Source organism: Mus pahari, chromosome 9 (genome assembly GCF_900095145.1).
Source record: "Mus pahari chromosome 9, PAHARI_EIJ_v1.1, whole genome shotgun sequence".
Taxonomy (NCBI): Eukaryota; Metazoa; Chordata; class Mammalia; order Rodentia; family Muridae; genus Mus; species Mus pahari.
In genome coordinates this window covers 9,149,115-9,163,927 of record NC_034598.1, presented here as the reverse complement: position 1 = coordinate 9,163,927, position 14,813 = coordinate 9,149,115, and the positions used below count along the sequence as shown (strand labels likewise).

General features: G+C 46.8%; 1 protein-coding gene across 1 annotated transcript in view; it reads right to left on the bottom strand.

Moving 5' to 3' along the window:
- Scml4 (Scm polycomb group protein like 4) overlaps nucleotides 1-14,813 on the bottom strand; it is a 98,403-nt gene that overhangs the window by 9,033 nt on the left and 74,557 nt on the right. The window contains 1 exon segment of the mRNA XM_021205714.2: nucleotides 2,282-2,551. Within this exon segment, the coding sequence (XP_021061373.2) occupies nucleotides 2,282-2,551 (270 nt within the window).

Sequence of the window (14,813 nt, the reverse complement as noted above, 5' to 3'; positions counted from 1 at the left end):
AAGAAGAAGAAGAAGAAGAAGAAGAAGAAGAAAGAAAGAAAGAAAGAAAGAAAGAAAGAAAGAAAGAAAGAAAGAAAGAAAGAAAGAAAGAAAAAGTCCATAGTTGGTGCTCTCACTAAATGACACAAGCCCCCCTTTGCTTGACTGTTGGAGATTCAAATGTAAATAAGGCGTTCACAAAATTGAAGTCATGGTCCCCATACTGTGGCAGGACAGAGTAATACTTAGATAGGAATGAAGTGCCAGGTGGGGCCGGGAGTGGGGTTGGGGGGGGTGGAGGAATAGAGAATGAAGACATTCTTTTGGGTTTTTTTTTGTTTTTGTTTTTTGTTTTTCGAGACAGGGTTTTTCTGTATAGTCCTGGCTGTCCTGGAACTCACTTTGTAGACCAGGCTGGCCTCGAACTCAGAAATCCGCCTGCCTCTGCCTCCCAAGTGCTGGGATCCAAGGCGTGCGCCACCACGCCAGGCTGAATGCAGACATTCTTAACAAGGAAGGGTTGCGAAGCCATCAGTTGCTTGCAGAACATCTCTTTCCCTGATTCTTTATAACAGGATCCCTGATTCCTACTTGGAATTAAAACCACCTTTCCTAGTTTCCCTAGTTTCCACTTTTCCTAGTTTCCCTTGCAGCTAGTGGCCATGTGACTAAATTCTAGAAAAGGAGGTGTAGCAGAAATGGGAAGTTCTTTCAGAGACCTGAGAGAGACCCAACCCTCTGAGCGGCTTGCTCAGGTATAGGTAATTTGCATTTTCCCCCTTTTAGCACCCTGCAGAGACAATGTCAATGGAATACTTACACTGAAGAGTTCCTGCAACTATAAAGAATGAATAATTTCATTTTTTCTGACTTTCAGAGCTATGTCTCCTTTAAGGGGTCTCTGCTGATCTTTCCACTCTTGGTAAGCGGAGGCCCTTCTGGGATAGGTAAAGCTGTTGGAGGGAAGTGTGTGTGTGTGTGTGTGTGTGTGTGTGTGTGTGTGTGTGTGTGCAGTGTGTGTGTGTTGAATTATACAAAACAGCTCACAGGAGTGATTCGTGGCAGCCATTGTAAAAGGGATCCACACCTGGAGAAGAGAAGAGATGTGGCTTGCCAAAGTGCACACAACCATCCCAGTGGGTAGTAGTGCCAGAGGGGTGAGGATCGCCTGACTCCGGCCTGGCGTCCCATCAGCATTTCCAGCTGTGAGATAGGCTATGGTCTGCTGAGGGATGTGTTCATGGGATCTACGGTATTAGCACTTATTAGCCACTTACTGTGCCATAGGTTTTCTACTAAATACACATATAACCCCATTGAACCTTCCCTGTGATTCTATGAGGAAAGGGTGGCTGGCACTAACAATTTCAATTCCTCAGGGAAGGAAACAGAAGCACAGAGAAACCAGGACTTGAAAAGGAAATCCAGATTTCCAGGCTGCGGCATCCATAAAAGTATCCATCCACTCTGCAGCTGCTCATGCACCAACGCATAGCTCGTCAGTCACATCATGAAGCAGGGGTGTCTGCAGCTGCTCATGCACCAATGCATAGATCGTCAGTCACTCCACTCTGCAGCTGCTCATCCACCAATGCATAGCTCGTCAGTCACGTCATGAAGCAGGGTTGCCCAATCTTTCGACATGTGATATGATGGCATATGACATGTGTTGTACTAAATTCATGCCACTCTGGGTTACAGATGGTCCAGGTTGCAGATTGGGCACAGCATCTATCAGAATGGCCTCTATTTAATTCCTAGAATCCTATGTCCCTCTGAACACTTTCGTGAATTATGTTTCCCTTGTGAGGGAGACAAGAGGACCTAATGACCAACCAGCATGGAAACACTTTGTGTCTTTTCTGCTTTCTCCAGGGAACTTGAGTCACGGATGAATGAATTTGCCAATAGATTGTGACTGATGCCCATGCCTATCTCTTCCTGGGCATCATAGTGCCATCCCCAACCTGTCCACTAGATGCAGGGGTGCAAAGACAGACAGGCATGGTAGAGACCCAAGAGGGACAGAACAAGGGTCCCTGAATGGAGGTGGAACATCCACTTTGGACTCTTGAACTAATCTGTTTTTGACCTTTGAGCCCGTGGGCATTTTGGAGTCTACTGGTTATTCCTAACCCAATGTGCCCTTTGGTTCACTTATGATCAGCAGTTAGATTGGCTGCCTATAAGAATAATACAATCTCAAGGGGGCTGTGGAACGTTCTAGTTTCCCAGAGGTGTCATGTGCATATTACTCTAACTTCTCCCCTGTGCAGTGTTTCCAGAGTGGGCATCGTATTACCACATCGGTTTCCTTCGATGGCTGTTCCATTCCTCTTGGGGCTAGAGGCTGGGAGCCTCAGTCCAGGTGACGACGAACCTCCAGAGGGCACAGGGTTGGTGCGGGAACCACTGGTGGTGGTGGCGGGGCCTCCGGCAAGGTGGCTGTCTCCACAGGTCAGCCTCTTGTACAGTGAGGAGTGGGTTACGGAGCCCCTGTGGCTAAAGTCCATGGCGTAGCGGTTCATGCCCACTGCGTTTGCCAGACACTCTTCAGCAGTGGCTACCTTAGCTAAAAAGTAAGGGACACAGAGAGCAGACATGAGAGAAGCCCGGGGAGCTCCCTGAGCCTCCATCTTGACGAAACTGACTCTGACATGGTCACTATTACCAGTAAGTATGGACAAAGAACACACACAATAGCTCTGAGCAGCACTGGTAGCAGGCGGGGACTTTGCCTCACCAGGCAGGAACCAAGAGCTAGGTTCTCCCGTGTACAGAAAGCCCAGTGGCAATCTTGGCCCCAAATCACCTGAAAATAAATTAAGCCAAGCCAAGCCAAAAAACAATAGTTCTGTTGGTGAGCTGACATGTGGCCAAATGGTGTGTGTGTGTGTGTGTGTGTGTAAAAAGGTCCAGATACAACATAGAGATAAAAATAAAGAGGATATTATTATTCTTCCTCACTCCCAACCCGGTCAAAACCACCAGTAATTTAATCAAATATGAAATACCATCAAAACAGATCCTGATATCCCAAAACATCCACAATCAGTTTTTTTAAAAAAAAAGTGTTCCAGGATTGGCAATGAAGAAGCATATTTGGGGCTGCTAGACTCTAACACCTTCTCCTTGTCTCTGTTCCGCCTGCAGGAAGGTACTGAAAAACTAAGATTTGATATTATTAGGGTAAGTGGCAGGTCCCACTCCCGGGACTTCATGGAGACTGCCTGGAAATAAGAGCTTCCAAGACGTAAGCCTAAGGCAGAAACTTAGAGGTAAACTTTGTAGTGCATCCATCTTCTATTTTAGGGCTGGAGAGGTGACGATGAACCTCGAGAACCCGGAGAGGTGGCCGAGCAGTTAAGAGCACTGGCTGCTCTTCCAAGGGGTCTCTGTTCAATCCCAGCACCCATATGTTAGCTCACAACTGTCTGCAGCTACCGTTCTAAGGGATCTGACATCCTCTTCTGGCCTCTGCAGGCATCAGGTGCATAGACATGCATGCAGGCAAATAACACACAGACATAAAATAAAATAAAATAAAAAACCTTTTATATTGTGAAGGGTGGAAATGCTCATATAACCATTCACCTTAAGACATTAAAAACTAGCCAGGCATGGTGGCGCACACCTTTAATCCCAGCACTCGGGAGGCAGAGGCAGGCAGATTTCTGAGTTCGAGGCCAGCCTGGTCTACAGAGTGAGTTCCAGGACAGCCAGGGCTACACAGAGAAACCCTGTCTCAAAAAGCCAAAACCAAAAAACATAAAAACAAAACAAAACAAAAAACAAAAAAAAAACCCAAGATATTAAAAACTGAGTAAATTTAATTTATAGCAAATGTATGGAGATTTGAGCAGAAGTTAATCTGATAGAAAAACACTAGGGGGAAAAAGGTAACAAAAGCTGGTTCTTTGGTAACACTAACAAAGTTGGCAAATCTTTGAATGTCTTGACAAAAGTGTAGGCAACTCAGATCACTAGATTCACAAATAAAAAGATATTTCTCTCAACCTTACAGGAACAAGAAAAATTAAAGTATGCTGCTGGGGGTTGGTCTGTGCATTCAGATGTTAACTACTGTCGGATGCCAACAAGGAGATCATCACATACACCAAGGGGTGCTATGTAAACCCTGCTTCCCTATTTAAAGTTAATTGCTTAATAAAAGGCCAGAGCCTGTGATTGGGCAGTAGGGAGAGGAAGGCGGGACTTGAGGTTTGAGTGAAGGTGGACTATGAACAGGAGAAACCACAAGTGACAAGGGACAGACGGCTGGGATGTGAGTTAGAGGAGCTCCAAGCCTGCCCAATCTAGGCTTACAGCTTGTAGATAAAATACCTGGATTGGGTGTCTTTTATATGGGTTATCTAAAATAATTCTTTTTACAGTTTGCTACAAATGACTGTAAATAATTAGGTACTTTGAATGAAATGGGAAAATTACTGGAGCTGACTCAATGATAATCTGTGAAGTATAGACCTGCAACAAGAGATTGAATTAGTCACTTAAAAAATATCCACAAAGGAAGACAAGACATAAATGATTTGTAGGCAAACTCTACCAAAAATTTCAAGGAAAAAAAATACAGATTCTCTTCCCCCCCCAAAAAATAATAAAAGAGAATAGAATGCTTTCCAACTCATTCTGTGAAAGTACTATCACTTTAATACCAAATCCAGACAGACACCGTAGGATAAAGGAGGGTTAGAGGAAATAGTTTCCTGTTCATACAGGCGCAGAAGTCCTTCGCCCAATACTGATGAGATTGAAACTGATGGGATTCAGGAAGAGTTACCACAACCAAGGAGAAATTGAGAGGTAATTTAACATCCAAAAATAAGTTAATATGCCATATTGGTGGAATACAACAACCCAAAGACTACATGATCATCTCAACAGGCACAGAAGAGCATGTGACAAAACCTTACACCATTTCATGACAGATCAGTCAGTCAGCCTGGACAGAAGAGAACTTCCTCAACTAAACATCTATGAGGAAAGACTGGATGCTGCTTTCTGTGTCCACACTGGCTTTGTGCTGGAGGTTCCAGCCATGGAGATTTGATAAGGAAAAGCCAGGGCAGGTTTCCAGATTGGAAAAGGAAGCAAAATCACCCCTGTACATAGGAAGTCCTAAAGAATCCAGTTTTAAAATTACCGGAACCGATAAATTATCAGCAAGACTACAAGGTGCAAAATCAACACAGGAACACCGAACAACCTAAAATGAAATCAAGAAATTGATACCATACAATGGGAGCTAAAACCAGTGAAACACTTAGAAATAAGTAGACCAGAAGAATTCTCAATGTATATCCTAGAAACTATGCAGCACTGTTGAAAGAAGATATAACTGAATAGTAAAAACACCATTTATCTACATGCGATGGTTTGTCAGCTAAGACCCTTTAGTGAGGAAGCAAAGAAGTCTTTCAACAGACAGGGTTTAGAAAACCAACCACACAAGAAACAATGCATTTCGACCTTTCTTTACCTTATAGGAAAAGTTAAAATGAATTTTAATATCCCCTTAAGAGGAAATGTAAGAGGTGAGGACAAAAATATTGGGAACGTGTTCTTAAGATTTGGCATGATGCAGGTGGCACATGCCTCTCTAATCCCGGACATCGGGAGACAGAGGCAGGTGGGTTACTATAGGTTCTAGGTCAGCCAGTGCTGCAGTGAGAACCTGCTAAATAAATAAGTAAATTTGATGCACGAGCCACAAAAGTCACAACAACCAAATTCCGGACTTCATCAAAATTGAAGACTTGTACTCTTCAAAAACGCTATCAAAAACCAAACAAAACCAAAGCCACAAGCCAGGAGAGAATACTCTAACAAGGAACCTGAACCCAGACTGCATTTAACAACTCAGCCGTGAATAGACGGCCCCTAACAACTCAGTCATGAATAGACGGCCCCTAACAACTCAGCCATGGATAGACGTCCCCCCCCCCCCACGCTCACTGGCGCTGCAGGGAAATCAGAGCCCTTGTGTTCTGCTGATGGCTCGGATACTTCGGAAAACAGACGCATAAGGCAGAACTGTCACATGACTCAGAATTGTACCTGGGAATGGGCAGACGCATAAGGCAGAACTGTCACATGACTCAGAACTGTACCTGGGAACGGGCACAAAGGAAACATTTGTCTACACAAAACTTGTGCATGAGTGTTAATGTATCCCTGTCTCCTTCTACTTTGAAATAATCCCCAGTCCAATGGGATCTCATCAGCTACTAATAGATCCTTTCAGCAAAGACGGTATTTCTAAATAAGGACCCATTCACAGGACCTAGGGCTAGGACTTAAACATGCAGCGTTTAGGAAGAGATAGTTTGGTTGAGGATGAGTAAACGGATTTGGTGGTGGTGTACTCAGACAGAATCTCACTCAGTAGTCCAGGCTAGCCTGGAACTCACAATGTAGCCCAGGTTGGCATTGAACTTACATCAGTTCTGATAAGTGCTGAGATTACAGGTATAAGTGACCACACGTGACTCTTCATTTTTAATAGTCATTTATTTTAATATACATCCATAAAATACAATTGGCAAAGTGAACAATTATATCCTTAATGAAAGTCTTGCTAGGAAGGAGTGAGTCAGTTAAAAGGGACATCTCAAGTCAACAGGTCGATAGGTATTATTCAGAGATTGTAAACATTGGCAAGGTGGTATGCTAGCACTGGGAACATGCTGAGCTGGAATCAATCAATATTTCTCTTCTATAGTAACTGAGCCTCTTGCTGAAAAGCGTTCTCGGGAGCCTGGAGAGATGGCTCAGTGCTTTAAGAATCTGTATTGCTCTTAAAGTCCTGAGTTCAGTTCTGAGCACCCACAGTGGATGGGTTTAGAACGGAGCTTAACCCAACTGTCTGCAGTGTTAGCGCCTGGGGAAATCTTATGCCTTCTTCTGGCTGCTGTTGGTACAGCACCCACATATGCAAAGTCACAAACAAATAAAAAGGAAATAAAGTAAAAACTTCACCGAGGAATCTTACAGTCTCCCCCAAAGTTAGGCCACTGTGCTACAAATCTATTGATTGAAATTTCTCTCTTACATCTAAGTCTAATTGTTCTTTTTTTTATATAAAACATGATAGTGGATGCTCTTTATTCTATTAAAAACCATTAAGTCATTAAACAGACAGAGAGATGGGTTACAGGTATGCGGAGCTCCTAGGAACCTACGAACTTGACTGCACTATGCCATACAAAGGAAGACCGTTTTCTTACTGGCAGGGAGAACTACTTTCAGTTTTGCGGCAGACCACACTGTGAACAGCAGATGGGGCCAGCAGACCTGGAATCAGCCAGAACCAATCTCCTCAGAGACTTCACCTTCCTTCCACACAGACCTGGAAAGCCACAAGCCTGGCAGGAAACAGGGCTGGTGTCTATTCTCTCCTGGACCCTCTTAAAACTCCTGCTTATCGGAAATAAGCTGTCTGTCCCCAGAGACAGAATCCAGCCTGGGGCTGTGGAAAGGGCCAGCTGGGCAAAGGCAGGCCTCAGACACCTTGCGAGTCCCTTGTGTCCATAGACTCCAGAGAAACTACTTGTAAATCATTCCGTGTCTCCTTCAGAGAAAACGATACACTGCTTTCTGTGTATACACTAGAGCTTGCGCCAGCTCAGCAGCAAGCGCATGCGCAGCGCATTCATACAAATGGGGGGGGGGGCGGCGGGGGCGGGCTTTGGGGTTTGGGTGTCTGGGGGACTTTCTGGATAGCTTTGTGTTTCTTTTTCACCATTGTGGAGCTGTTCGGGGACTGCGGTTTCCTCCGCTGCTAGGTATAAAAGCCTGAAACCAAAGGCATCTCTAGAATAGGAGGAGCCTCCTGTCTAAGTTTCTCCTTTTGAGGAAAAAAGTTTCTCCCTCCCTCTGCCTGCCCCTGGTCTGGGGTGACAGTGGGAGTGAGGGGGGTCTTCCAGCAGCAGAAGAAAGAGGGACAAGAAGGACAGAGCCAAGAGACAAAGGACGAGAGTCTCTAAACAAGGGAGACCTGTGTGAAAAACACAGACACGCAGAGCAAGCCGTAGCCCTCTGTGCGGAAGGCACGGGCTCCACTGCAAACAGCCAAGGGAGCTTGGACCATGAGTTTTACTCCGTGGATCAAAGCAATACTTTACTAGCAATCTCTAATGAAGGCTTGAGATGCAGCAAGATGATCACCCACAAAACCCTTCTCACTCGATACCTCTACCCGGTGATGTCCAGAGACTCAAACTAACCTGTCTTCCACCATATCCACTCCCCAGTCTACCACACCACACACACACACACACACACACACACACACACACACACACACACACACACGCCATATCACGCGTGCAAGCGCTCTCTCTCTCCCCCTCTCTCCCCTCTCTTCTCTCTTCTCTCTCTCTCTCTCTCTCTCTCTCTCTCTCTCTCTCTCTCTCTCCTCTCTCCCCTCTCCTCTTCTCCTCTCTCTGTCTCTCTCTCTGTCTCTCTGTCTCTGTCTCTGTTTCTCTCTCTCTGTCTCTGTCTCTCTCTCTCTCTCTCTCTCCTGTACAGAATGAGCCCTTGGAAGTTAATGCTACTTTGCTACCCTCCCCCAGGCTGAAAGCCACGGCCTTTCTCAGGGATGGTCTGGCCCTTTACAGGTCTGCCTAGTTCTTCTGCAGAATTCAAAGGGTTCCGCAAGAACAGCTTGGCCCGGCGACACTAAAGAGCTGGCAGCCCTTCAGTCTCAAAGCCCAGAGAAGAAAAGGCTGGAGCGAAGCCTGCCAGGCACGGCTTCCAAGAGCTGTGGAGTTCTTACCAGGGTGGTCTCCAGAGCAGGAGACCCCAGTGGAGAAGAAGCCCGAGGCAAGAAGGGAAGCGTTGGGGGCTCCCACTTCGCCTCTCAGCCCCAGACTCGGTTGCCTCTCATCCTACCTGGGTGCAGAGTCCGTGCTCCTGACAGTTTAGCCCACACTCCCGGGGGCCGCAGCTCCCAACACGTGCCAGTTGCTGTGGGGCCCCGTCCTCTAAGGGACTCGGAGGTCGCAAATAGTCACCTTTCTCTGTAGCTTTTCAGGAGGCTCTGGCGCAGCTTTTCTGTTCCCAGGCTCAGTCCCGCCCTTGTTCCTACAGATAAGCAATCCTCATTTTCCCTTAGGGCCTCAGTGGCCCAGGCCTTGCCTTCGTGGTTCAAAGGGCACCGGGCCACACCACCTACGGGTGGAGCATTTCATTCGCTTCAATTATATTTTCCATTAACTTAGTCTCTGGCCAGTATAGATTTTTCTTCCTTTAGCTTGCCCCCAGCTCGATCCCTCAGCCCGAGGACCCACCCTGGCTCCTCTCTGGTCCATTTTAGTGCATTCACATTTCCCTGTCCCTCATGAGAGGCTCGCAATCAGCCATCATTTTAATGCCTGACACCTGCATTTCTTTCTCTCTCCGGCATGTTTCTGGTTTGCCCGAGACTTTGTTCTAAGCTTTGGGTTGATTTTCCTCCCTTGGAAACTTGGACCAAAGACAGTTTTGACTGAAGTCAGATGTTTAGAATAATGAATCCCCTTTGGGCCTCCAGAGGACCGCAGGCTCCGTGACCACCTTCCCCCGCATCTGGCAGTCCTGCCAAGCCTCTATCCCAAAGCCTGTGGGAAACCCGAGTGAGCTGAGAGAGGTGAGGGGCAGTCCCCAGGCTCTTCTGCCTCCCCAACAGTCGCATGTGCTTTGCCCTTTTATGAATTGGGGGGCTGGAGAATTGGATTCAGTCAGCAAAGTGCTGTGCTCAACAAGTGTGAGGACACGAGTCAGAATCCTAGAGCTCCTATATTTACACTCACAACTCTCTCCACATACAAAGGCACACACATCATACATATACATACACACACACATATATAAACACACATGCTCTCACATACAAACAGTATTACACACTCACATACAAACATACACAAAATGCTCACTCACACAAACACATACACTTACACACACTCACTTACACACACTCATACAAACACACACACACACACACTCACACCAACACACACACACTCACACAAATTACAAACATACACTCTCACACATACACTTACACACACTCACACCAACACACACACTCACACACATACACTTACACACAAACACACACACATGCACACACTCTCTCTCACACTTGTCAGTAAGTCAACAACTTGAGCTCTAAGGTCAAGAAGAGTCCGAGAAAACAGGGTGTCTCGGCTAGAGAAGAGCCTCGGCCAGCAGCGAAGAGCAGCTCAGACCTTCTGAAGAGCCACAGTTATGTCCTAGGCACCCATATCAGGCAGTGCACAACCTCCTGTGACCAACTCCAGAAACTGATGCCCTGTCTGGACTCCTAGGGGCCCTGAACCCATACACATATAATTAAAAAGAAAAGAAATCTTTTCTCTTAATAAAAAGGTGGAGAGAAGAGGCCCTCCCATGGAGGCAGGGGAGGGCAGAAGACACACAGAGACCCGCCTGGTTGGCAGGGGTGGGGGAGGTGGGGGAGGTGGGGGAGGTGAGGGAGGTGAGCTGCCCCAGCATGTGAGAGTGGGAGAGTTGACCCCGCCCCTTACCTGCCTATGGTGTTGTGGTTGAGGGAGAGATGCTCTTTCCCACTTGACCCTGGCTGCCTGTGGCAGGTAGGAGAGCACCTGCACTTCATCTGGATAGCACTTGGATGAGTTGGCCTTGAGGGCATGAGAATGGGAGAGCTGGCTCTGCCCCCTGCCAGCTGTGGTACTGGGTGAGCTTAGCCAGGCAGTGCTGGAGAGCTCACCCTAGTGGTGTGGGCACAGGAGAGCTGGCAGGCTGACCAACTCAGCTACCACCCAGGCCCAGATCCAGGGCTCTGAGTCGGTTCACCCCAACACCCACCCCATCTATGCACTGCTGGAGGGTGTGAAGGGGCTGGTCCTGAAGATCCAAAGCTGCAGGATCCCCATGACACAGGGCAACAACAGGATATCTGAGAGGAGTCCCATTGAGGCCCCAGTATTGATACTGTATTAGAAGCCTGGAGACCTCGAACCAGACAATGACTCATGGCGATGAACATTTGCAAGTGAAGATGTGTGGACGAAGGGTGCACGGTGGGACACACTACAGACAAGTTTTTGTTTTGCTTATTTTTGTTGTTGTTATCTTTTGGGATGGGGAAGGTTGCTGGGGTGGAGAGCAGATGTGGAGGGACCAGGAGATGAATAGTCTTGGAGTGCATGCTGAGGGTTTCACAGGGAATCAATAGAAGATTTAAAACTGGTGGAGAGGAACTGATAAAGATTCCCTGTGTGGAGCTTTGCCCTTCACACACGTGCACACACATGCACACACATATACCCCCTGGCTTAGTTACAGTTTCTACTGCTGCAATGAAATATGAGCAAAAGGAATTTGGGAGGCAGAGGCAGGTGGATCTCTGAGTTTGGGTCAGCCTGGTCTACAGAGTGAGTTCCAGGAGAGCCAGGGCTACACAGAGAAACCCTGTCTCAAAAAACAAACAACAAACAAAAAAGCAAGTTGGGAAAGAAGGAGTGTACTGGCTAATTTTGTGTCAACTTGACACAGGCTGGAGTTATCACAGAGAAAGGAGCTTCAGTTGGGGAAATGCCTCCATGAGATCCAGCTGTAAGGCAGTTTCTCAATTAGTGATCAAGTGGGGAGGGCCCCTTGTGCGTGGTGCCATCTCTGGGCTGGTAGTCTTGGTTCTATAAGAGAGCAGGCTGAGCAAGCCAGGGGAGGCAAGCCAGTAAAGAACATCCCTCCATGGCTTCTGCATCAGCTCCTTCATCAGCTTTCTGACCTGCTTGAGTTCCAGTCCTGCATCTTTTGGTGATCAACAGCAGTATGGAAATGTAAGCTGAATAAACCCTTTCCTCCCCAACTTGCTTCTTGGTCATGATGTTTGTGCAGGAATAGAAACTCTGACTAAGATAAGGAGTTTATTTGGCTTACACCTCCACGTTGTGGTCCATCATTGAAGAAAGCCAGATCAGGACAGGAACCTGAAGCCAGGAGCTGATGCAGAGGCCATGGAGAGATGCTGTTTACTGGCTTGCTCCTCATGGCTTGCTCAGTCTGCTTTCTTATAGAACTCAGGACCACCAGCCCAGGGATGGGCCCTCTCCCATCAATCACAATTATGAAAATGCTCTACAGGCTTGCCTACAGCCGATCTTACGGATAGCTTTCATGTAAAAAGCTTTTGCCTTTTAGCGTCACTTCTGTCCAGTGTTGGGGCAGCCTTTGGGCAGCCCCAGGGCCAGTAGGCAGTGTTAGCAATGGCCAAATACTCAAGTCCATCTGCACCACATTGCAGAAAATGTCATGTCACTGTGGTCCTGTGAAGACCAGCCTTAGGAGTTTCCTCAAAGACATGGTTTCACCAGCAACTCGCTCACGGAGGTTGAGGGGACAAATACATCCCTAATCACGGATCCTTTAGATAAGTGGCAGGCACTGTGCTCTGGAGGGTCCTTACTGAGCCTCCTATTAATCATGTTCCTCAGTAAATAGTGCATCCTACTCTCACGGGGAGGGAGGCAGGAAGTGAGCCTGGAGGCTTTACTCCGGTAGATGACTACCGGCATCTAATGTGCAGGCAAGAAGTATGAAGCTGGCTGGGAACGAAATTATAGAGAAGTTTCCAATGGCTTTAACATGGCCATGGGAATGGTTTGGGATCTATCCCCTGGAGCTGGGGTTATATACTCAATTATTACTATCTGAGTCCCTTGGAAAGTCTGAAAGACTACAGACAGCTAGCAGAGGAAAAGAGGGCCACCCTGCAGAGCTCAGCTTGCATGGTGAGATGGTGAGGCCAACAAAGAATGTGTGTTTCTCAAGAAACAGGTCCATGCCAGAGGACAGGTGTGACCTGGCCCTCTCCTGAAACCTCACCACACAGGAGGACCGCCAGTTCTAGACCTTATCTCAAAAAGTCATGGGCTGAGCTGGGGGCACTTAATACTTACCTACATGTTCAAGTCATGGCCATGATGCCCCAGAACCAAAGGGAGAGAGACAGAGACAGAGAGAGAGACAGAGACACAGAGAGAGAGACAGAGACAGACAGAGAGAGAGACAGATAGAGACAGACAGAGACAGAGAGACAGAGACAGACAGAGAGAGAGAGAGAGAGAGAGAGAGAGAGACAAAGACTAGAGTTGATCCCCAAAGGCAATATATGTAACTACCTCGAAAAAAGCAGCAAACATTTGTCCATGTCAAGGAGCTCATGGGTGACAGATGGCAAGATTCAAGAGCCCACAGATGACAATCAGCTTCAAACCCTTGCCAGAAACAGAGAACACAATGTCACCCTGTATACAGCAGGGTCTGTCAAGTTAAGACCAGTGGCCTCTTTTCTTTCCTCATCCCCCAAGCTGCTATGAAGTGTTCTGAAATCAATCAGGATTTGCTAGGTGTGGGAGGGGCCAAGGGTTGATGAAAGAAGCCAGCCACGCCCACCCTCACTACTGCAGGCAAGTGACTTGGAAACTGGCAACATCGTAGGGAAACGGAGTTAGATATCTCACGGATCCAAACGCATTAGTTGTTAAATAAGAATGTTTTGTAACATGAAAGGAACTGGGAAAGTCCCAAGATTTGTCCTAAACTTCATCCGTTGTTGGGGAGGAAGAGCTGGTTCCAGAGAACGGACTTTCAGAGCAGGAGGAAGCATGAATCGTGTGTTCCTGGCCATGCCTATGAGCCTCTGTTTGATCAGTGCAACAAGTCAAGGGTTTGAGAAGTGAAACCATGTATCTCTGCTAGTCTAGTGCCAAGCTCTTGCAGAAAATTAACTCTCTGCATTTCTGGGTACACTAGGTTTGGAGGCAACAGAAAGGATACTCTCTCCACAGCTCTGATTTCTTGTTTGATGTAGGAAGTACGGTTCAGAGAATTGAGCGGGCCTTTTGTAGCTCATATAGAGACATGAAGAAACACATAGGGGTAAATGGCCTCTGCCTACAGTAATCATAGTCAGCTATGTTTTTATAGTAAAGGCCAAATTTCAAAGGTCTAAGTGGGATCAAAACAAAGCTGTAGGCTCCTTCTTGATAGGATCCAAGAAACCCTACTCAAAGGGTCGAAATTAGTCCGCCTTGTTCTCCTCTTGTGATTGAGATATAGCCACTCATTCATTCATTCATTCATTCATTCATTCATTTGTTCATTCATTTGTTTGTTCATTTATTTTACACATCACTGTGTAGCCCAGGTTTGCTTTCAATTCACCATCCTTCTGCCTCTGCTCCCTGAGTGACGTGCCAGTACACCAGCTCTGACCCGTACTCATTTTTATTCTGCTCTAAGTCTGTGAGCACAGACCTGCAGATGGAGCAGTTTTTTTTTTCATTACTTGTAATTTTATTCCTCAAAAACTTTCCTAAGACTCTGCCCTTCTAAGACTCGGTCTCACACAGTGCTTTGGACAGAGGAGGGTTTGAAAATTGTTTATAGAATCCTGATTAGTGATGGTTAGTGCTAATTGTCAATGTGACAGAATCTAGAATCCCCTGGAAGATGGGCCTCAGGGTATGTTTGATAATTTTATGTCAATTTGACATAAGCTAAAGTCATTTGAGAGGAAAAGAACCTCAACTAAGAAAATGCCTCCATCAGATCGGGCTGCAGGCAGGCCTGTGGGGCATTTTCTTAATTAGTGACTGAAAGAGAGGACCCAGCCCACTGTCGGTGGTGCCATCCCTAGGCTGGTGGTCCTGGGTTCCATAAGAAAGCAGGCTGACAGCCTGGTCTACAGAGTGAGTTCCAGGACAGCCAGGGGTACACAGAGAAACCCTGTCTCGAAAAACCAAAAAAAAAAAAAAAAAAAA